Genomic DNA, 24,039 nt, shown 5'->3' on the forward strand with positions numbered 1-24,039 from the left:
AAGGTACAAATGTAAATTTCAAAGAGATTAGTCTATTGAAATTGAAGAAAACTTGACCAAAAAGAGATCACAAACAGAAATAGTCTTGATGTACATCTCATTTCAAGTTGGAGTTTTGCTTGTTTACTGACCTTAATTTTGAACTGTAATCTGAAATCGACATTCATTTTTTGCAGACATTTACTGCACACAATTTATTAACACAACTCTTATTATATCTGCGGTTTTATATTTATAGTTAGAAAAAATGCCACAATCTTCATGTGTTAAATATTTTGTTACTTCAACATGTTTGTGTTTTGTTGTATTCACACTTACCATCATTTGGGGAAGTATGTGCCAACCTGAAGTCACCATTGAAACCACTGGAGCTTCAGTGAAAAAGCTATATATTTTGGAAAATGTTGCTATTGATCAAGTTCAAGTTGATCGGTTTGATGTAGCAGCACAAGCATCAATCGCTAAACATGTTGCTTTTTCCCAAAGCGGACCAGCAAAGCTTCAGTGGAATGCACCGGATCCTGAAGAGACAATGAACGCTACACAGCTAATAACTTCCAAGGGTTTTCCTAGTGAAATTCATTTTGTGCGGACAGCTGATGGTTTTATTCTGGGGATGCAGCGAATTCCACAGCCATCTAAATCACGACTTCCTGTTTTATTAATGCATGGCTTGCTGGCTTCTTCTGACTGCTATCTTACCAACTTAGTAAATGAAAGCCTTGCATACATTCTATACAAAGCTGGTTATGATGTTTGGCTTGGAAATGTCAGAGGAAATACGTATTCAACGCATCATGCCACTTTATCACCTCATAACCTCAAATTTTGGAAATGGAGCTTTGATGAGATGGCTAATTATGATATTCCAGCTATGATAGATTATATTTTGCAGCAGACTGGACATGCAAAGCTGAACTATGTCGGTCATTCTCAGGGCACAACTGCCTTTTTTGCTGCTGGTGTAAGATTAGGAAAGATGATTTCATCAAAAGTGAACAAGTTTTTTGCTATGGCTCCTGCTCCCCATGTTCCTCACATGAAGTCACCACTGCACTATTTGGCTCATGTCTCAAAAGATATACAGTATCTTTATTATTTATTCGGTGATGGTGAATTTTTGCCACACAAAGGCTGGATAGCTACATTTGCCCATCTGTTTTGTCCTGATGATGAAAAGCTTTGTGAAAATGTTTTGTTTTTGCTTGGTGGAACTGATATTACAAACATGAATCGTTCTCGTGTACCTGTTTACCTGTCACATACTCCAGCTGGCACTTCTACACAAAATATGGTGCATTGGGCCCAGATGTACTTGAATAAAAAGGACAAGATGCTTTATTATGATTATGGAAATTGGATATCAAATTATTGGCATTATTCTAGCATTCACCCCCCCTCCTATGATTTGTCCACTTTTGAAATACCCACCTATGCTTTTTGTGGAACTGAAGATACTCTTGTTGTACAGCGTGATTGTGAAAGTTTGATGTCCATTCTCCCTAATGTTAAAAAGTCGTTTATGATTCCTGGATACACTCATCTGGACTTCATATGGGCTGTCAATGCTGCAAATGATGTTTACAGTTACATTTTGGACAACTTGGCATAATTAAAGTTGGACACATTGCTTTCCAATGAACATACACCCACTCATGAAAAAAAAAAAAAAACTTCAGCAGAGAATCTAAGTCTCCATTTATTCTAAATCTATCATTGTTTTGTTTAACAATTGATGTAATCTGTTCACAAGTAACCAAATTATGTGCAAGTGTACTGTATATATTCGTATTTTGTTGCACTTTTTCTTTGTGCATTGCTTTTCACTTTTGATACTTATTATTTCATCATCTGTTCTTCGTGATATCAAATTATGCAACTATCTGTTTTTGATTAAAATATCTATTGTCAAGCATTGTGGTTAGCAGGTGATGTTGCAATTTGTTAGAGATTTAAATCTTAACACCGAAGGAGTTATAATGCTCTTCAAATGTAAAATGCTTGACAATGGATATTTGGAAATACCCAAATTGTGCTAGCCAATTTTAGAATTAGTTTCCATTTCTTGTGCTTTCCTCCAATTAATTTAGATTCCCGATGTAAGGTTCGTAGAAAAAATGCTCAATTTATTTTGTTACATTTTTCATTTAAAATAACAATGCTATATCTTGTATGTCTATGGTCTTAGTTAGTTTATAAATAATGTTTCTGGTAAAACAAAGTAAACTTTCGATTAAAGATCACTGATGGTGCAGTCGTTGATATATTTATAAGATAGCTTTTTTCATTATTGTATTTTTTACATTTATCAAATCAGAGGTTCGCATGAAAGTTGCATGACCAACTGTGCGCCATTTATGCTTCAGAATGTATCTCAGAAGTATCTCAGATTCAGAATGTATCTCAGAAGCATGACGGTGTGGCGACTTTTGTTTCATCCCGCCAAATCTTCTGTCAAACTTAGCATATACATTATACAACTTGCTTGGTCTGATATACGAGGTTAACAAGTTTTAATACAAATATATTATACTTCTTTTGTTTGTTTGATCATTTTGATAAGAAATGTTTTTGTTGGTAGCCTAGGTTCTGTTGGTAACTGAAATGGTAGCCTACTGTCCTACTGGTGCGCTAATACTTTTCTGACGCTTTTAAATAAGTGATTTTCTACAGAAGGATGCAGATGAAGTGACTATGCGTACAAGTCAGTGAAATCAAGCAATTCAAATAATAACGCGTTGATTTTTTAAGAAACGCAGTTACTGAGTTGTTCAAAATTGGTCTGTGGTGAAAGAGTTAGGTCAAAAATTTAATTCTGTTTAGCTGTAAATTATGGTAAAAGTGCTGTAGAACTCGCAAATGTAATACGAAACGCTTCTTTTGATTGTTTCATTGAAAATAGTTTAATTCTTTCGTTTAACGTTTTTGCGTCATACATCATGACGTACAATATAATACTGAAGTTACCTGACATTGCCTGTGTTACCTTGCATTGTGGTAGTTGGCAGCAATGGATGACGTACGTTGTCTCACGCCGACATGTAGCCATTGCGGCGAAGAATAGTTTTATGCGTCGTCAGTGTTTCTTGATTATGATGTTTCATTTTCCGTATTCTATGAAGTTGTTAATGTTCTTGATTGAAGCAGTATTTTAATGTGGCTGCCAATATATCGTCAGCTTCGACATAGCAAAAATAAGCATTGACTTGTAATGGCATGGAACGACGTACTTAGGCCCGTTTGCCGAGATTATTTGGTTTTCAAAGGCAATACTTAGGATTTAGGTGGTTGCTTTTTTGCTCGAAGCTTGAGAGTGGGTGCCTTTGTTTGTCTCATAGTCTTACTCTTAGTTAGATATGCACATATTAATTTACTTTATGGCTATCATTTGACGTCTACTTCCAGCTAACAAAATTCGCTTCTTTTGAATTGATTCAACGTCTGCAGACATGGAATCAATGCAAAAGGGCTAAAGTTGCTCGCGGAAGTCGTGTTTTATTGCCATTTGCCAAGCATGGGAAAACATAATAGCGTTGCTGACTAAGCAAGCATATGTCCGCAATTCCACTTGTTTGTTTTCTGATCAGTCTGTCTTTGTCCACTCTGCTGGTTATTTACACCCCATGTGATGCAGTTTCTCACAACGGGATGTGATTTTTGCCGTTTTAGCTTGCTGGCCTATTTAACGAACCGTTTGCATTTTCTTTTGAGCTGATAACAAAACACTTCTCACATCGACTTTTGTTGTAGTTGGCATCTAACGTACACCGTTTTTGTGTCAGGTCGTAACAATGTTAAACTCTGGGTTCGTATGTTTGTTCACAAACAAACTAACCTACAATGGTGCAGATCAGTAGTTTTCAATGAGTGGAACGCAATATACCTTCAGCTGTTAGAAAGTCTTTAACCTTACTTTGGTTGCTAAAACCGGCAGTAATTTCGCCGCCTGACAGCGTCCACGTTTCCTTCACGTTGTCATCGTTGCAAAGCTTTATGCATCACACAATGAAAGTCACATGTTTGTTGTTTCAAATTGAACAGTTGTGTGCAAACTAGCAGGTGGTTATGCTGATTATACCATGACATCTGCAAAGTGTGAATTTATCATGTATTTGATCTGCAACATCTTTTCAAAACAAATGGTGCCCTGAGGCGTAAAAGGGTTGAAAATCGCAGGTATAAGTATTGTATTTTAACGTTGCTTTTTTATGCTAGTGCAATAGTGTTCAATAAACCGTCCAGCTTCAACTATTGGAGTTAGTCAAGAAAAACCGAAATCCAAACCGGAGTTCTTGTGCTTTTAACCCGAGTTTCCTGCGCTCTTTTACGTTAGATCTCCTCAATGCGTTGCGTTATTGAATAGGTGCACAATCTCTTTGAAATCTTCCACCAGAAGTGCCACATTTTAACAGATGATGGATCTTTCGCATTATCAAGTCATGGTCATGCCATTTAGGTATTAAGTAGGCTTACCATTAGATCGTGACAATAACAACATTTCTTGCTGGAAACTATGTCCGAAACAAATGCAAAGTGCGATGATGATTCACAAGACATATTAGTGGTACAGACAGGTGGTAGGTTTATTTGTTTGTTTTTTCAATTTGACATAGAAATGTCTCTTACAAGTGAAATGTTGGGTTATTAAAACAAAATTCTCGCAAGCATGCACAAGTTTCACGACAGAGCACGAACATTTGCATCAGTTTGACAAGAATTCTTTAAATGACTGTTGGAATGTGCAGTGATTTTAGTTCTTATTCTCACCTCTTCAAACCAGAGATGTGCAGTTGGCCTATATCATATTAACATTCTGATGTCATATTAACGTCAGCTTAGCTAGATTCAGAATTTATTTTAGACAAACCGTGATCCGATGCATTTTAGAAAGTTTCATTTTGTTCGAAACCAAAGTTAAATGCTGACTGCCATGGCTAAAAAGTTCTGAAACAACAAATTGATTCATCTTTAGTTTTTGCATGGCTACTTAGGTAGTCTTTGCTAATAATTTCGTCATGTTCCCCCCCCCCCTTGTGATTAGAAGTTTCAAATCGATTTAAAACTACTCCTTCTTTGCAATTAGACTACGGTACTACGCCTTAATGGTCAGTTGATAAAAATACAATCATTTTCTTGAGGCACCATTGACAAAGATTACCCGCGTCGTTCAAAGGGATACGCATTCGAAATAACAGAATCTGCTGCTCACAGAATTCTTCAAAGAATCAAACCAAGCTTCGACTACAAGTTGGTGACGCTGTGTAAAGAAGATTCCCAAGACATAACGTTGCTTCACAGGTAGCTAACCAGCCTTATCAGTGCAGATGACTGAGATGAGTCCTATATTTTCGAATGATACAAACCTAAATATGACACAAAGTTTACGCTCAGCTTGAGTGTAGTATCTCAAGGTGAATAGCGTTGATTTAGATGTTCACACCAAATGCTCTTTTATGCATCATTAGACTGGTCTTTCAGAAGGCAATATTAAGCAATTAATGATATATACCTATGTCAGCTAATGGAAAAAAGTATTACAAATGCATAACAAACCTCTTCAATCCAGCCTACTTTATAGGTTAATATCGTGCTTTTTTAGACAAAAACTTGTGGAGCTGTGTCTAAGTTCTACAGCCAAACGGATATTGATCACTCACGGAACCGATAGTTTGATTGAGACTGCTCAGTATCTTGCTAAGAACAATTTAGAAAAGGTAAGAACATCGGCGTATTCTGAAAAATAGGCCAACTAGCGATTGGATCGGAATCTTGCTGCACAGCAACATGCCGTAACCAAACCTACCTAACATAAGCTGTCTGAAGTAATGCGTTAAATCTGTCAAAAACGGCTATATACGTTTGACTTAGCAGCGGTGGTACAGCGAATGTTTGTTTAACAATCTGTTTGGTCATTATACATTTTACACTATAGTGTTTATACCAACCGGTCGAGAGCCAATACTGCAGATTGTTTTCTTAGTGATGGGCAACTTCAGGGAATAGAAGTAACATCTCATCCCGAGCTATACACGATTTTTAAGCACCGTTTGCAGAACACTGAGTGCGACGCAATTTAGATTCATAGTTTGTGTGATAATGACTGTTCATGTGTGAAGGAGATTGTTCTGGTTGGCTCCTTCAAACCGGAAACATTCAAAGACTCTGATGCGGAATTCAACGTTGGATTCGCCCTCGGATGCCTCCAAACGATCAGGAGGAACGGCGTCTACGTGGCCATGAATGGAGCTGTGTGCGAAGCAAACGAATGCCGCAAAGATGATGTCACTGGAAATTTCGAACCTCTGACTTAGAAAACGATTATATTGCTGAATTTAATTTTTTAATTCGTTGCTTTAAACAGTGCAGATATAATAATCGATAGTGTTGCGCTTGCGTATCGAAATATGAAAACACAATCATGAGTTTCTTGAAGCAGGAGATGGTGCATTTGGATTATCTTGTTTGTAGAAATCTTTCAGCAACTGAACTGCTCTTTCAGATTGTTGTCCGCCCACACATTCAAAGACGGGACCCAATGAAGTGGCCAGTTTTGAATTGTTGTTAATTTGAAGCACTGATCCACAGCCGCCGAAGCGTTCGTTCTTACACCCAAAGTACACTTTAGATATATGCAACACTCTGAGGGCCCCGGCGCACATAATGCAGGGCTCGACAGTGACGTATAATGCACAGTTCAGCATTACGCTCGCCAGCAGATTCGAATGTTCTTTGTTGCATGAGAGGGCCGCGAACTTGTCTTTGTTTCGTTCGATATGCAGAATCGCGTTGTCAATAGCAACCATTTCTGCGTGCCTGGTCGCGTTTTTCGTTTCGTTCACTTGATTATAACCGACTCCGATGATCTCGGCATTGTTGTGGACTAGAATACAGCCAACCGGAACCTCGCCTCTTTTCAACGATTCCTCTGCGAACTCAAAAGACTTTTCCATCCACTTTTCATGATTAGAAAAGGTCATTTTTCACGATAGGTTTCAAACAAAAGACACATAGTACTTAATCCTTAAACACCTATGAGACCAAGACAAGTGATTAAACATGAAATTGAAAGAACATGATATTTTAAATCGATTGCACATTGTGCAATGGACAGTCCTATAATAAGCAACGCAACCACCGTGGCGATAACGCACAAAAGTTTTAAAGGTCAAGGAGAAAAAGCAAGGTAGAGAGAAACAAGCGATGTAAAGCACAAGATGCATTCGCATAAACAGCAGCAACTTATTGCAAAACAACTTATATAGTGCTTTTCTCAACTTTAGCACAGTATTACATGTTTATATAATAAAATTTAAAATAGTCACAAATAAGGCAGACTGATATGCATTTTGCAATTGGATCATGAAATCAGAGTTTTTGTCAAATGATGAGGCAAAACATTTCACAACAACTTGGCGGTTCTGCTTTTGAGCGTCCAATAGCTCCAATTTGAACTCAACTCATAATTTAAGAAAAAAAGTGACAGTTCTATTTCAATCAAAGCTGCTCAGCTAGCCTATTTCAATTATTGCAAGCTAAATTAATAAAGCAAGCTCAATGACAAATAGTTTTCAATTACAATTAGAACTTTATGGTTGGAACTACTGTGGAAAAAAAGTTTAATCAGTGACTTCCGTTGTAATTAACTTCGGATTTTTCGGCAGGATTTCTATCCAGTAGCCGTCGGGATCTTTTATGAACGCAATACCTTTCATTTTACCTGAAAGGACAGAAAGAAAATTTTAATTCCGCCAGAAAGCAGTCCCATGCAATATGTTTCAACGAGCTCATTCAAACCTTTTTGGCATCTTAAGTTTTTTTTCCTTTATTTAACTGTTATTAAACATTTCGTTTCATTAATGCATCAGCACCATACTAAGATAGTCAGTTGTTTAGCCGAGTGGAGAGAGCCCTGATACGATGCTCGTTCGAAAGGGCGCCGGTTCGACACTGCTCAAGACCATGTGGCTGTGTCTTTGGCAAGACACGTACACATGCCTGAAAGTGAACATGATAATTGGCTTCCTGTCTACCCCCCACTTAATCTAAATCTTTAACTGTCGGTGATTTGACAAAAAAGCATCAAGATACGGTTCAGACAAGCTGATATGGCGTTGATAGCAGGATATCATTCTTCATTACAACTAACAAAGTATAGGTGCCGTTTGGAAAGGATACGACGTGCCAAAATAACTGGAACTGACACTTCAATGGTTATTGTGTTTTACTGAAGCATTTGACCATCAGCACCATAAATTCTCCACAACCATATCTAAAATCGACAAACTTAGACATTCTGCAATGCAAGCATATATTGCATTTCTAAATGAAGATGCGACAAAAACTTGCCTCCTGTAGGCGTTTTAACGTACTCCACTCCAAGCTTATCGAAGTGTTTACAAGCTTCATAGACATTATCCACACTGATACCGATGTGACCCCATCCTCGTGGATCAGAGTTTCCATTGTGATATTTGAAGTTCTCATCATTTTCTGTACCCCAGTTACTGTTTTAAATTAGAAACGCAATTCAATCAGCAAAAATAGTAATACATCTTTATATAAACGTTGAAGGTTCCAATTTGAAATAATCAATCTATCATGAGTTACTTGTGTCAGTGACTTGTTATTATGTATATGTATAATAAATAAGCTTTTAATTTTAAATGAAGACATAAGCCAGGAGTCGGCAACGTTTCGTATGCAGTGTGCCAGTTTATTAATAATATCAAAATATCAACAACTCGCTTGTCAAACATTTTTGTATGTTTGGTTTTGTGCTGGCAACTATCTGATGTTAAAATTAAACAGTAAAGTTGACTGAGTTAACAGACAAGAAACAAATTTGTTTTATTAACTTTATCTGAAAACATCGAATGCAGTCATAAGAGTCACTTTTTAATGAGATCCTTGTCCTTGCATTTTCTTGCTTAGCTCTGTAGTATTGGGATTATATTTGGACACTTTAAGTAGAACACATGCTTCCGAATGATCTTCCGTAAGTCGGCTGCGATGTGGACTGGGAATAAAATTCATGTGCGAAAATATTTGTTCACACAAATAAGTGGAGCCAAATGCAGATGGCAAAGCTATTGACATCTTGAGACAGCTAAATTTCTCCGGCAAAGATTCCCACTTCCCAGCACGTCAAAATTCTTGTTTGTTTTCAATCGTTTCCAGCGATTTCCGCAATTCGACGAATTTTGATGTCCACAATAAGGATGCTTTGAAATCGATCAGCTGCATCTGGAAGTCTTCGATGTCCAACCATTCAAATGCAGATAAGTTCAAGTCTTCGCTGCTCTCGGGCTTGATGAGAAATGAAAATACTGAACCAAAATGTTGAAAATCTTGAAATCTATTGCAAAATTGAGACGTTAGATCCCTCATGTACACATCAATTTCAACTATGTTGACTTGGTGCCATGAAAAATCATCTCGCGTGCCAGGGGTTGCCGACCCCTGACATAAGCAAACCTTAGTTTTGCCTGGTAACTAACATATACAGTAAACACATGGCAGGTACAACTGTCCACCATCATTCAATTTGTTGAAGCAACTTTACGCAAATATGAATATATTATTTACTTACTTGTTATAAAGGAATTCTAGTAGGCCCTACTCAAACTGAATATATTATATACCAGTAATTATCGCAAACTTTACAATAGTTTATGTTTACTCACTGAGTTAATTCAACAGTGCCTGGTTGACGAAATGCCCACGCATGGCGTTCTTCATCGTCCTTCGGAATATTTTTTGGGTCAGCGAATCCCATAAAATACACCGAAAATTTCATGGATGCAGAATGAAAATGAGTCAAAAGTCTAAAAATGTTCAAGCAAAGAAAAGTTTAGGCTCTAGTCTAAATCAACACAAGACAGGCATTTATTTTTAAAAATGTTTTTTTGTGAAGGGTTTCTGCAATCTGCAAGGTATCATCAATGCAATTTGGGTAGAGAGGCAACGTTTTTAAACCATAAATAGACATACCTCAGCAACAACACTACACTTAACATTATAAAAACAACAAACGAACGTTTTCGGCTAGTCATGCAGCCCCTTTCAAGTCTATAAGAAAAATATTTTTTTTTAAAGAAATACAGTACTAAAGAATCATGCACTATCACAGCTAAAAATATGGTCAAATCTAAACATTTGAGAAACTACTGTACTTAACTTGCTCACACAAAATGATTGATAACTGAAATATTATGCAGCACAACGGGTGAAGTATTTGAGAGGTAAAATTAATTGTTCAGAGAAGGACTCAAGCAGATTATGCAAGACGGACAGAAACACAATGCGAGATAGCGGCACAAACAAAGCAAAAATATGAGAAGCACAAGACGTGACAATTCAATCAAAGACGGTTAAAAGATAGGAGGCTCCGCCAGCAAATAATTGCCTGTTGAGCCCTGGGTTGAAAGATTTGATGATCAACGCCTCGTGAATCTTGGTGTCGAAATCGGACAAACGTTTATGAACAATTTCGAAGAACTCCAATGAGGGTTTGTTGTATGAATACGATTGGCAGTTTCTAATAGCCTATGATCTTTAATTGCACTGTTTTTATTAAAATTAGCTAAATTCAAATGCTCTCCCACTCTCCACCATCTGCCATGTCATAAAACGTCCGCTCATTGTTTTTATATTGTTAAATGCACTGCTGTTGCTGAATTATGTCTGTTAATGGTATTAGCAATGATCAACAAATTGATTGTATGTCAACATTATTAACAATTTTTCCAAACATAATCATGTTAGTAAAAAATTTCTCTTGTTGGGTTCTCTATTGTTAGAGAATTTTAATGTCTTTGATCACTTTAAAAATGCAATTATGTACATTACCAAAGATTGTGTAAACGTTACCTCATTCCTAAAACTTCAGAATAAAATTGAAGGGACCTTTTTGGGTCTTTGATACGGTACATGGTTTGTTGCATGATGAATTCCTGTTATTGAGATAAATTTAATGTAAGATTGTGCAGTCTGTTTTTAAATTGTACATTATATAATATATATAGTCCTTATCACAGTCTACAAGTGTTTCTCTACTGGCATAGTCCGATTTGGTGCAACTTAACAAAGTTGACAGTGCACTGTAGTGTAGGGTAGATGCAAGTACAATACAAAAACATTCAAATGCAAAGATAACCTGGCACTTTCATTGTTTTATCTTCATTGTTTTCAAATGCAGCTACAAATGTATTGACTCTATGTAAAGTATAAATCCTTTCACAAATACATTGAGCATACAATAGTGCAAACATAACAAAGCAAGACTTAAAATGTTTTATGGACTTTTTTAATAATGTTAGAATGGAAGAAAAACTAGCAACAAGATTAATAAAGACAGATACAGGAAAATCAATGTCACAAGGTTTTAAAGGCTTTGTTATAGGAAATTAGAAGGAAAATTATTGTGTAGTCAAATACAAAATACACTGTTAATTGCTTGAAAGAAATTTTATGCAGTACCAGTAAATCAAAATCAAATTCAGGAAAGTGACATGAAATACACTTAGAGTGAATACAAAAATTGCCCATTATTTTTGTACTCAATGTAGACTAAAAATTCAATTTGTTATGTAACATTGGTCAACAGATGATTAGCCTCAAAACAAAGTAATCGGGTTTGAATTTTCTTGGAAAAAAGATTTCTGATATCTGAAAAGTTTCAAGAGTCCATTTGAAATAAGATTTTCAATGAAAAAGGGTTAAAACTTGTTTTTGGGAGTTTGTAATGAATCACAGCACAAAGTAAAACAAGTGTTTGAATGACCTCCTCCTACTCATTAAACAAACTGAACACTTCATACCCTGAAAAGATCGAGAAAAAAATAGAACAAAGCCGAGGTCGCTGATCGGAGTTTCCGCAAACATTTTAACACTGTCATTAGCCTATGTTGCGTTACCAATGCTACTACAAGTAGAAAATTCCAATGCAATTGCGCCCCACCGTCTTGCTTCTTTCCTGTTACAGTAGGCTGCATCACGATGAGCAAAAGTCATTCATAGGGGCTGTCACAAAGTATGGCCCACGATTCACGTTTTTATTGAAACAACACATTTTCGAATAGCGAAAGAAGGAAAACATAGTTAGAGCCAAACAACAATAATGAAACTGCAGTCTAGCATTGGGAGAAAGAAAGTGAAGTTCGGTTATTTTTGAAATGTTTGCAACAACTCTGACCAGCGACTTCGACTATTTGAAATGTTTGCAAAAACTCTGATCAGTGACTTGTAGGTACTGATATAGTTAACAATAAAAAAGCTCAAGAGTAGCCTACCGTATCAGTCCAAATTAGCAAACTACACTGCAATCAACTCTAATTATTGAGTTAATAATTAATTTAATTAGATTTAGGCTAGTGGTAATAATATAACTGCAGTCTAGCATTAGAGGTGAAATGTTTTTGAAAATTCCGATCAGCGACTTCGGCTTGGTTCTATTTTTTCTCTCAATCTTTTCAGGGTACAAAATGGGGGTACAAAGTGTTCAGGGTACAAAATAGGTCGCACCCCATCAAAATAGTCTTTTAAATTTGAGATAACATTTTGTACTAAAAAATCAATGTTAACATCAATAGATGGATAAATAGGCAATAACAGTGTAGATTACTTATGCAATAGATTGAGTTTCGCTTTTAGCTGCATGACCATTGCTTACTTCACAATATAGATATTGACGACCTGTTTTAGCCTGTTGCTGGCTAAACAGGTCACTAATATCTACCGTACAATGTGAAGTAAGCAACAATCATGCTGTTAAAGGCGAAACTCAATCTATTGCATAACCTTAAACTGAGTTACAAAACCCTCATTTCCTCAAAGAAAATGATGAGAGCAGCAAAAAGTTTGACCGCACTTGTGCTCAAATCTGGTATTTAAAAAGCTGCAAGGCCAGAAGCACCTACCCAACAGCATCAGGCTAAACCATGTCGTTAACATCTACATTATGAAGTAGATTACTTAGTTTTGAAAGTGGGCCAATACATGATATAACAATGAAGGGAACATCTCATAAAACTGGCATTCTTATTTACTACAGTACAGTATATACTATAGCTACTGCAGAATGAAATCATGAACACACTACACAGATATTGGGAGCAAGTCTTTTAGGCGCAGACAGTTAGGCGCTGGTCAAATAGGCGCACACACTGTGGGGTCTGGATATTTAGGTGCGGAGCACTGTGGCGCCCGTTCATTTAGGTGTTATTCCTAGTAAGTCCACATATTGTATCAGCTTGGCAGGTAGGGCAATGCTTTTCACACAAAATGTTATATTGAATAGCCTAGAAAATATATGTTGTTTTGTTAATGTGCGTGCATTTATTTTTTATTGGTCAGGGCTTCAGTGATTGAAGCTGCTTAAAGTGGCAATGCTTTTCACACAAAATGTTGTATTGAACAGAACAATATGTCATGGCCTCGGTGAGTGAAGCTGCTTAAACCGGCAATGTTTTTCACACAAAATGTTACATTATACAGAAAAATGTTATGAGCGTGTTCAGCATTTATTTGTTGTTAGTCCAGGTTTGCGTCGGCGAAAGCTTTAACAAAAAAATATTCAAGTTTCCGAAGATGACTAAGTTCACTTTTAGTTATGTACCGTAAGTCAAATAATACCTAAACTAAACATCATTAAAAAATATACGGTAGCCTATATTCAAGCGAGTGGTAGGCTTGACCTTGAGTAACCTAGTTTTCAGTCAAAACCCCGACTAGGTTTTGCCAAAGCTGAGCTCATAAAATCTGCAGACTTTACTAGGAATACCGTAGCACCTAAATATCCAGACACCACAGTGTGCGTGCCTATTTGACCGGCGCCTAACTCTAACTGTCTGCGCCTAAAAGTCTGTCTGTGCCTAATATCCTAAAAGATTGTCGTCAGCTGCGTAGCCGAGTGGTGAGAATGTCTGCACGACGTTCGAAAGGACGTGGGTTCGACACCGCTCCAGAGCACGTGGCTGTGTCTGGGCACAGACACTTAATGGCAAGCCAAAATAAGGGGAGCAGTTAACTCGAAGACTATATGTCCCTTCGCTGCTTCCTGTCGTCTGTTGTATCGCATCTGTGATCGCAGTGTACTGTATGTTATCGCAATGGGCACAAATAAAAACATGACTATTATTAAAAGACGTGGACCCCAGATATTGTTATATTTCAGCTACACTAAAAACTGTAAAATAAAGCGGTAAGGTGCTAACTTTTGTACTTGGGTCAGGTTCCCGAAGACATGCTGCAATTTGTTCCTTGGATAGACCACCTGTTTCAGCCATTTTTGAGAAAGTAGAAGAAAAATCGAGTCTACAAAAGTACGGTAAGTAAGAACGTATTGTTGCAGCACTCTCATGCCAAGTCAGCGTTGCCAGATTTCGACTAACTAATTTCCCACGGTCCACTCCACAAAGATAAGTGGGAGCCAAATTGGATCTGGAGTTTGATTCTTTTTATTAGTTGATACCTTAAGCGTAAAAATATTTGCGCTGCAGCCTACTTAATGCAGTTGTTATTTTTGTGTACTTTTATCGTTTTATTTTCCAAGCAGTCATTTTTTTCATTCAAAATATGCTTATCTTTTGGTTGGTTGGTTTTTGAATCTTTATCCTCGGACTGACAAAGTCTTGATAGGTTATTCCTGGTAGTTTAGCATACTTGAAGATCCGGTTACCAAAATTGACAGAGTGAAATTTCCGATTGTTGAAATGTTATTGCCAGAGAACTATTCCATCCTTTAGGTGCCGCTGAATGGAGAGAGTCCTTAGAATGCGTACCTTAAGCGCACACCCCGAGAGTCGAACCAGTGTACCGAATGCTGTCTCGTATTCGTCATCAACCAATATTCTGCAGTGCAGTCCAACGTTCTCATAATTCTGTACTGTTTAGCCTACTTTCAAGTTTTAATATTTTTAGCATTGCGTCTGGCAGCACTCGCCAAGAGTGACTGATTTCGCCTATAAAACAGACTTGTGTGGTAATCTTCCTCCTTTTCAATCAACAAACTTCTGATGGATTGACGTGACGTTTCTGAATCCGCCTTGATCGCTTCACACGTGGCGTAATACAAGATGTACTTCCTGAATCCTGATACCAACAATCTAGTGTCGTTGTCAGCCACTCTTAGTCAGAAGCATTCAACCGGCAATTCCAGGAACGTTACACCAGTGCCGCTTGATCTTGAAGCTTCTTCGTTCACGAAGTCACGTGCTAACCAACTGAGCTATCCGGGCTATTGGGGCTTTTCATGACACGAGATAGAGAAAGTTTAAGGCAGGGGTTTACAAACTGTGACCCGCTGGCAAAATGTGGCCCGCGAAGAAGTCCGAATTTTAAATAATGTGTTGTCAATTAGAAAATTTTCATTTATGTCTCAAGTTGGCCCCGTTTAGTAAACATTATTTTTTGTTTTGCAACCCAATGCAAGTTTAACCAGTGCAGGGCTTCCACCGGAGATGTTCGCGGTATCAGGATACAGAACCTGCAAGATCATTGAAAATTGGCAGGATCAGGACAGGATCTTGATTTTCGCGGAAAACCAAGATCAAGACAGGATTCAAAAGTTATTGCAGCAGATCAAAGGTTAAAAACAGCGTATAAAATTATTCACGAACTCAACAGACTTTATTCTTTACATGCAGCCTGTAGGACACGAAGTGAGCTATAATTTCCCTGTGCATTGCGCACCCGAGTTCTAAAATGACATTGGCGTCGATTCTAAACTTTTATTCAAAGGATTAAGGACTGGTTCGACTCTCGGGGTGTGCACTTGAGCAACGCATTTTAAGGACTGCTCTCCATTCAGCGGCACCTAATGGATGGAATAATTTCCTGGCAAAAAGACGTCAACAATCGGAAACTTCACTCTGCCAATCTCGGTAACCGTCCCTGCGTCAAAAGCCTCTACAAGTAGGCCTATGCGAAACTACCAGGAATTACCTATCAAGGCTTTGTCAGTCCGAGGATAAAGATTCAAAACCAACCAAACCAAGACTATACTTTGTATTAAAATTCTTTCGAGAAGAATGCTCAGAATACTGTAATGTCATATGTCACGCATGATTGCGTTACTGCTTTGGCACAGAAGAATACGTTAAAAACGTTTAAAAGTGCCTGCCAGGTAGGAGTGAAGTCGCTGCGTTGTCATGTGACAGAAACAGCTAAATCTGCTTTCGGGGTTTTGCTCTTATAGCCTACTTCGGTACCACAAACGATAGTTCTAACAGAACACGAATCTCGACTTGCCTTCACTAAGCAACCAAATATCGCGAGTTCCCACTCTCGCATATAAGGCAACATCGATGAACGGCGTGAGGACTAGTCAATATCCGGTGCTGTTGATGGTCCAAAGCATACAAAAAAAGCTGCTTCTGCAACAATCTCAAAGATGTGGTGTCGGCATGCAAAATGTAAAGGTTCTCTTTCTAGTTCATTTTGTAAAAGAGTACAGGCTCCAAGTCTAACACCAGTATTGCTGCTAGTGGTATCGAAACTCATGCCAATAATCTGGTCTGTAACTTCCCAACCGTCCGTACATGCTTTCACCGCAGTTGCAACAGCTTGACCAGTTCCAGATGAAAGCTTCGGAACTCCTAATAGTTTAGATGTACCAAACCCAGAAACTAACACAGGCAGGCTAAGCGATCTAATTTTTGTCTTTTGTTGGCAGTATCTGGCAAAAGTTTGCCATCCCAGTGAACAACAAGCTTGGCTTCAGTTGAAAAGGTACTTTTATATTTTCAGCAACGCTTTTTCGATGCTTTTGTCTGGAACGTCGTATTGAAGAGCGGTTGATGGCGAATCCAGACACATTCTGACCTATTGCAGAAGCAGCTGCTTTCAATACATGGACTGCTGCTCGGTCACTTGTTTTTGTGCGGTCTAAGGCAGCTGTCAAATGTTCATCTATTGCTTCTATGGCTCTGTTTGCTGTTGGAGTTTCAGGTGAAAAGATTTCATATTCACAGTCCCCGTCTTCAGTAGTCTCTTCAGCACTACTGGAACTTGAAGCCAACTGTGCCATTTCAGCAATAACACTAACCTATTCATGCTGTCGTTTTTCCTGAGCAATCTTAAGTTTGTGTCGTTGCATGCTCCGCTTTTCTTTTTTCATCAATTTTCTGTCAACACCCATCATAATGCCTTGACGCCTTGTTTGTCGCTGTGCCATCAAAAATTCCTTGTCTTCATTAATTTTGATTATAGATAATGCCATAGAACAGGGGTGTCCAACCTTTTTGGCCAAAGGACCACATGTAGTTTACGAATGGTTGCGCGGGCCACTTGAGTATTTACTGCTAATTTGTAATCTTAAAAATGACGGTCTGATGATTTCTAATTACAACCCTCACACCCAAATTCTAATCTTAGAAATGTGTTTGTACATTTTATGGGTTATATAAGAAGAGTGAAGTTGGTTTTAAAGTGGTTTAAGGTTTTTAGTTGAAAGCAAGCCAGCAGCAAAGCGTAAAAAATGTCAAATAGGCAATTGACCCTTCTGATGTTGCCGGAACAGCGGAGTTGCGCGTCCCGTAATGTATTGTCCGGCTGTCCTGGGCTGTCCCCAGGCAGTGTTGGGCGCGATAACTCATTTTTCAGTTAAGCGATAACGATAATCGATAAACGAAAAATACCTAAAGCGATAACGATAAACGATAAATCAAAAAAAAGTTAAGCGATAACGATAAGCGATAAATTAGGCCTATCGCCGATAATGTCCGATAACGATAATTTTTTTTCTTGATTAGCGCTGCCCCATCCCATGCAGCACGAACTGTTTTCATCAACATGACGAAAAATCGAACATAATATACTGTAAAGGGACAAAACTTTTTGTAAGTTATGCATGAATAGAATCGCAACAGCGGCAGTAGGTATCGAATCTTCAACCTCTTGATCCAGAATTAAACCACTGAGGTAACCACCGTGCTTATAATTATACCTTCAGATACCAATTGGATGCTTTTATCAATTGAGTTACACTGCCTCTTACGTGCAGTAGGAAAAATAATTAAATCAAATGAAAGTACCATAAAAAATTCCAAACTTTGTATTTTGCTTTCTGCTTAAAGGGCTGTTTACAGCAAAGTCAGCAATAATTGAAAAAATTCCAAAAAACGCAAAATGCTTGAAAATTTATCAGTAATCTTAAACGTTATTGGTAGTAAAAATATGCATACTGTGAAATCCATCAAGCTTGTCAAATTAGTCGTGTTTGTTTAAGAACAATAACATAATTATCGTAATTTACTGATAATTTCAGATAATTTTTTTTGTTTTCTTTGTGAACACCTTCATTAAAGCAATGGCAGAACGCTGAGTTGTTGAGATAAGAATTACAATATAGGCACTGTATTAGTGGGAATAAAAATATTTGATTGAGGTAGGCTAGGTCGCATAGGTAAATGAGAAAGGTAATACAGTAGAATTCGCCTATAACGGCACCTCTAGGGGATTTGCAAAAACTGACGTGATAGCCGAATTGACGTTATAGACGAACTACCGCAAACTATTCCACAACTGTCTTTTGATTAAAGAAAGAGGTGTATAATCCAATCAGGGTTACTGTGTAGCCTACCACCAAACTGACAAAAGGAACGCAGAAAATACAGTAAACAAAGAAATTGTTTAAAAAAAATAACCTACAGCGAAAGATACAGGAAATTTGCGCAATACAGCTCGTTACATACAGTAGTAAAGAAGTTCATTGTTTATTAGCAAAAAAGGCATTGATCTTGACAGGCGCGAATCTAAGAGTTTTTTTCGGGGGGGGCCAGAAAATTTGAAAATCAATTAAAAAGAAAGAAAAAGCTAAACAGATATGAACAATGATACTACGACATATACGATATGCTAGAAAATAGACATTAAAACAACCATTTTCATCAATTGTGATGCCGAGGGACTAATATCAGCTGTTTAGAAGCATATCAAACCATTTGATGCGGAAACATACAATTTTTCACAAAATTTCGGGGGGGGGGGGGCCCGGCCCCCTGGCCCCCCCCCCCATAAATCCGCGCCTGGATCTTGAGCTGTTTCGGTTTTGACACGGATTTGACCCAGCTGTAGAGCTGCTTTTTACACGTGATAGTTTTTCACGCGGGGAAAAAAAAGTTAATTAGTTTATACAGTACTGCACGTACAACTGTTGCTTTGAGTTGTTTAAAGGTCAGCTGCTGCAGAGCTGCTTTTTACACGTGATAGTTTTTCACGCGGGAAAAAAGTTAATTCAGTTAATTAAAGTCCCTGCTGAGAACGACGTAGCAAAATAAAGGGAAGACATTTTGCAAGCAGCAGCGCTAACTGGATTAAAAGACTGACCGTTCGTGGTGAAGGTGATGGCTTAAAGTGACGTTATAAACGAACAAAAGACGTCTGGGGACCAATAAAGGGTGCTGTTACATGCGAATTGACGTTATAGGCGATGCTGTTGTAGCCGAAAGATAGGAATTCTGCCGGGACCGAGCGAAATGTGACGTAATAGGCAAATTGACGTTATAAACGAAGCCGTTATAGGCGAATTCTATGTACGTAAAAGATAGGAATTCTGCCGGGACCGAACGAAATGTGACGTAATAGGCGAATTGACGTTATAAACGAAGCCGTTATAGGCGAATTCTACTGTACTATATTTAGCATAATCTTACAACGCAACTCGATGCGCCTATTGTCATGCAAAAACTACTACAAGATGCAAAAAATGTGATGTCGGTCTGCATGTCAAATGCTTCAAGCAATATCATATTCCGCAATGACTTGTTTCAGTGATATTGTGTTACTTTGCTAATTTTCATCTTCATATTTTTTGAACTTTCATTTCAATAAAATGCTCGATGACAATAATGACATGACAAGACATGAACAAGACATATCCCATTTATCACTTTGAGCGATAAGTAAAATGTAATAACGCTTAAGCATTACGCTCAAGAAACTTGTGAAATTTGATAACGGATTTGCCTAGCGTCTTATATATAGGACGGCTTTTTTCGCAAAAAGTGCAAACACAATTAGGAAAAAAATAATTGTGATATGTTCTTTAGGTCATAATTATGCAATATTCAAATTTTCCGAAAATTTTTTTAAGTATTTTCACTTTCGGCACAAATGGGTTAACTTTATAAGTTAGCCTAAATGGCACTTACGAATTTGGTTATTATTTTTGGATTAAAGTTATATCGCCAAGCTAGAAAAAACTCGATCTTATAGTCTATAACCGATCTTGTGTTGTTATTGTGTGTGAATTTTGTCTTTTAAACTGAGTTTGTGACGTAACTGCACGTCTCAAGGCAAGTTCTTGCAATTTTAGTAAATCTACTCATCTAAAGATTTAATTAGCTTAAAACAGTAAGTTTCATGTTTTGACAAGAGGGATATTATTTTTTTACGACAATTACTAAAAACTAACACTTCCAACGAAAAAAGAAAACACAAGAATAAAATAGTTGATCGTGAGGTGGCGCGAAAGACCATGTTTCCGATGTAAAAGCGGCCTCGTATTGCGACACTTTCACAAACCACTTGCCAATTTCTTTCGCTTGGCTTCAAAGGAATCTGTACTGTCTGTGCGCTTACATTTTAATTGTAAAATTCACTCGCGATTGCCGATTGCAGCAAAACAGCAAGAGACTTGTTGCATGCAATGCATTGCATTGCAATTTGCAACTCTAAAAATTATTGTGTTGTCAGGGCCGTCGCTGCAGGGGGCGTGCCCCCTCCCTTGACAACGACCTGTGCACATACACTTCAGGTACTGAAGAAGAACTGGTTTTAATTTTAGTTCCATTAACTAGGTGGCTAGTAAAAATATTACTTTTCATGGTCTTTCCACTTGTGCGTTGATCCAAAATAAAATTTATCGGCGATTAATTATCGGCGATAATCAAATATTGCCTTTGGCGATAACGATAAACGATAACTGAAAAAATAATTGAGCGATAACGATAAGCGATAAAAATTTATCGCCGATAAATTATCGCCGATAACGCCCATCACTGTCCCCAGGTTATCCACGAAAAACTCGCACAAGTGAGTGCTGCCGAATAATGATGTCACGAAAACTGCCAATCTATGAATCCTCTGATCTTTTTCTTAAGAAACAATTTTTTTTGTAAAATTCTAGCAATAGAAAGTTTTGAACTTCTCTCGCTAAAAGCAAGAAATATTGCTGATTGACTGACTCTTGAAGCACCAGTACTATTGTGTGGAAAAGGGTGGACGTAACAATGTGGAAAATGTGATCCGTAACAATGTGCATTGTGATACAATAAAATTAACTTGAACAGTTGCGCACCCCATGCACTAGGGCAGGGATGGCGAACCTTTTTTAGTGCATGGGTCACAAAAGAGACCTTAATCCTTGAAAAAGCAAAAGTGGGTCATACATTTAATTACATGTTTATGCGAAACTACATGTTAATGCGAAACTTGCTGCTGCATCTTCTCTGCAAGTCTTATTATCCTTGGTTGGTAATCTGTAGTTTTTAGCTTCACACATGCAGCACTCGATCTTATCTGAGCTGAGACGATTCCGTGTGCTTGATTGTATAAAATTCATGTGCGAAAATAAAGATTCGCACGAATATGAAGAACCAAACAACGTTAACAGAGCTACAGCAAATCTTTTCATAGTTTCAAACGAATTTGGCAGGGAGTTCCACTCTGTAAGAATTATATTTTCAGCATGGTTTTCAACAGCAGGAAAGTCACAACCATCCATATCCGTTTTCATTTTAATTTTTTGTAGGAGATGATTTAAGTCTACAAATTTTGTTTTCCAAACTGCACTTTCTTGAAAGTCTATCATTTCCAAGTTGTAAAGACGAAGCCATTCGAAGTTTGATAATTCAAGATTTTCAAATTGAATTGCATGCGGGAAAAGAATGAACTGCACTGTGGTATCTAGCTTTCGGAACTGGGTAAACCTTTCTGACATTACATTTTTGGCCTCTTTCGTCAGTAAAACATACTTGTTGAGTGCAGTTTGCTTTTGTTCGTAAGTTAAATTGGTGCTAGTAAAGTGCTTCAACAACTGAGGAAAATAGTTCAGCTGACCTTGTTCAAGGTCTGCAGAAAAAATAGCGAGTTTCTTCTCAAATGCTTTAATGTGCCCAATCATGGATAATACAATATTTTCACAGCCTTGTAATTTAGTATTTAACTTATTGTAATGCATTGTGAAATCAGTGAAAAAATGTAAATCATTCAACCACGTACTTTCGCTTAACTCTGGATATTTTTGATTTTTTTAGCTAAAAAAAGTTGTACTTCTTCCAACAATTCAACAAAGCGCTGTAAAACATTACCACAACTTAACCACCTTACACTTTTGTACAAGAGTAAGCCATTAAATTTATTGTCACACGCGTTCAATAAATTTGCAAACTGGCGTTTAAGAGCATGAGATGCAATATAGTTGACTATTTTTGTTACCACACTTACAACTTTTGTGTGTCAGACTGCTATATGGCAATTCGGTACGGTAGCCTACTAGATTAAAATAGGGTGGGGCCTTATTACAAATATTTAGTGAAACATTTATTCTTTGCTGAAACATTTGTTTAAATTTCATTATTTAAAAAAAAGACAAGTGGGTCACTGAAAATCTGTGATGGGTCACTTCGTGACCCGCGGGTCAGTGGTTCGCCATCCCTGCACTGGGGATTATAGAGTAATAGAGAAAGAAAGCAAAGAATAAATGCCAATTTATCGGAATGTAAGTTCGCCATAAATTACGTTGGCGATGGAGTTGATTATATAATATATGTCATTTCGAAAAATATCACGCGGGCCACTCAGAACCTTCTCGCGGGCCACGGGTTGGACGCCCCTGCCATAGAATGTGCAACATCAAACAATGTGTCCATTTTTTTTGTAAAATCCTCTTCTTTCTTCTTCTGCGAATTAGATTTTCGTGACTTCCCCTTGAACAATAATTTATATTGATTTAGCTGCTTTTGAAACTTGGTGATAGCATTTCTTTCCTCCATAACAGGAATCCGGGCCTTATCCCAAACACGAAATACTTCTCTCACAGCCAATCTCACTGCTTCTCTCACAGACTTTTTTTCATCACGGTGCAGTTTAAAATAGCGCTTGAAACTTTCACTCCACAAAGGAAGCTGTTTTGCTGCCATTTCATCAATCGGAAATCCTACAAGCAGAGCCGGATTTAGCTGATGGGGGGCCCGGGGCACTTTTAGATCGGGGGGCCCCCGTGCAAAAAATGTTTTCGCGCCTACTGCGCGAAAAACCATCTCTACGTCTGTAGTAGCATCAGTTTAGTACTGCACAGCATTTTGCAGAAACTTTAAAGGCCAAAAAGAAAAAAATAACACAAAATCACATCTTTTTCCACATAGGGGGGCCTTTAAAAGTCGGGGGGCCCGGGACAACTGCCCCCTCTGCCCCCCCCTAAATCCGGGCCTGCCTACAAGCCAAATCAATTTTTTCTACCTAGTATTAGAAGACATATTACTGTTAGCCAAATAGCCTACTGGTAAGTGGTAAAGCGTATCCTGCAAATAACTTAATTTAGACTGATTTGATAAGCTATCTATTCGAACAGCCTAGGCTTGCTGTAGGCTAGCCTACTAACGCAAATTTTTTGCTTTAAAATAAAGTTCAAGACTGTCCAAATTGCCACTTGTGTTATAGCTACATCAATATAAATGTGTTTATTGAAATCTCCACCCTCCCAAATGGTGAAATAGACACCAAGTTTGTTTCAATAGGACAAACTAAAATTTTCGCCATCTACCGGTTTGGTATAAAAAGCTTGAAAAGGGGTGCAAACTTTGGGGCTGCTGTGACACCTCTAAACGTTAATATTTTTCAAAAAAAATTTACACAAGTTATTTTTTCACCAAAAAGCACCATTTAAAGAAGAAGCACCTTAGCTTTTCAAAATTTTCCATTTTGAGGACCACCCTGGTGCACATTCGTCATAATATAGTGAACAATAGATAATTCGTTCCAGTGAACGCAAGTACGGGCACAGGGTCAGGGATATCTAAAGAAGATTTCTTCAAAATT

The 24,039-nt window shown here is 37.7% G+C and overlaps 4 protein-coding genes across 4 annotated transcripts; 2 read left to right on the forward strand and 2 right to left on the reverse strand.

The window, feature by feature from the left end:
• The first annotated feature begins 246 nt into the window (after positions 1-246).
• On the forward strand, positions 247-4,248 carry LOC145772966 (gastric triacylglycerol lipase-like). The gene has a single exon (XM_082584770.1). It carries the CDS (start codon positions 248-250, stop codon positions 1,610-1,612), a length of 1,365 nt encoding a protein of 454 aa, XP_082440896.1. The 5' UTR covers position 247; the 3' UTR covers positions 1,613-4,248.
• A 145-nt stretch (positions 4,249-4,393) lies between these two features.
• Positions 4,394-6,988, forward strand: LOC145773014 (glutaminase-asparaginase-like). Its single transcript, XM_082584773.1, has 4 exons — positions 4,394-4,577; positions 5,139-5,298; positions 5,600-5,714; positions 6,117-6,988. The coding sequence occupies exons 1-4, from the start codon at positions 4,514-4,516 to the stop codon at positions 6,309-6,311; spliced, it is 534 nt and encodes a 177-aa protein (XP_082440899.1). The 5' UTR covers positions 4,394-4,513; the 3' UTR covers positions 6,312-6,988.
• On the reverse strand, positions 6,254-7,574 carry LOC145772982 (tRNA-specific adenosine-34 deaminase catalytic subunit ADAT2-like). The gene has a single exon (XM_082584771.1). The coding sequence runs from the start codon at positions 6,975-6,977 to the stop codon at positions 6,417-6,419; it is 561 nt and encodes a 186-aa protein (XP_082440897.1). The 5' UTR covers positions 6,978-7,574; the 3' UTR covers positions 6,254-6,416.
• LOC145772998 (lactoylglutathione lyase-like) lies at positions 7,030-15,001 on the reverse strand. Its single transcript, XM_082584772.1, has 6 exons — positions 14,974-15,001; positions 14,214-14,313; positions 10,870-10,952; positions 9,684-9,824; positions 8,347-8,504; positions 7,030-7,717 (listed from the first exon to the last, which is right to left on the reverse strand). Exons 2-6 carry the CDS (start codon positions 14,283-14,285, stop codon positions 7,617-7,619), a joined length of 555 nt encoding a protein of 184 aa, XP_082440898.1. The 5' UTR covers positions 14,286-14,313; positions 14,974-15,001; the 3' UTR covers positions 7,030-7,616.
• Between the last annotated feature and the right edge of the window lie 9,038 nt (positions 15,002-24,039).

Source organism: Aplidium turbinatum, chromosome 1 (assembly GCF_918807975.1).
Source record: "Aplidium turbinatum chromosome 1, kaAplTurb1.1, whole genome shotgun sequence".
NCBI lineage: Eukaryota > Metazoa > Chordata > Ascidiacea > Aplousobranchia > Polyclinidae > Aplidium > Aplidium turbinatum.

Bases quoted from the DNA above. Each gene is read 5' to 3' on its own strand.
- LOC145772966 (XM_082584770.1), top strand. From the start codon at position 248: ATGCCACAATCTTCATGTGTTAAATATTTTGTTACTTCAACATGTTTG.
- LOC145773014 (XM_082584773.1), top strand. From the start codon at position 4,514: ATGTCCGAAACAAATGCAAAGTGCGATGATGATTCACAAGACATATTA. The intron at 4,578-5,138 runs GTAGGTTTATTT...CATTTTCTTGAG, and splicing joins ATTAGTGGTACAGACAGGTG to GCACCATTGACAAAGATTAC. The intron at 5,715-6,116 runs GTAAGAACATCG...TCATGTGTGAAG, and splicing joins CTAAGAACAATTTAGAAAAG to GAGATTGTTCTGGTTGGCTC.
- LOC145772982 (XM_082584771.1), bottom strand. From the start codon at position 6,977: ATGACCTTTTCTAATCATGAAAAGTGGATGGAAAAGTCTTTTGAGTTC.
- LOC145772998 (XM_082584772.1), bottom strand. From the start codon at position 14,285: ATGGCTGAAACAGGTGGTCTATCCAAGGAACAAATTGCAGCATGTCTT. The intron at 10,953-14,213 runs GTTAGCACCTTA...TCTCAATAACAG, and splicing joins AACCTGACCCAAGTACAAAA to GAATTCATCATGCAACAAAC. The intron at 7,718-8,346 runs GCAAGTTTTTGT...CTGTCCTTTCAG, and splicing joins CGTTAAAACGCCTACAGGAG to GTAAAATGAAAGGTATTGCG.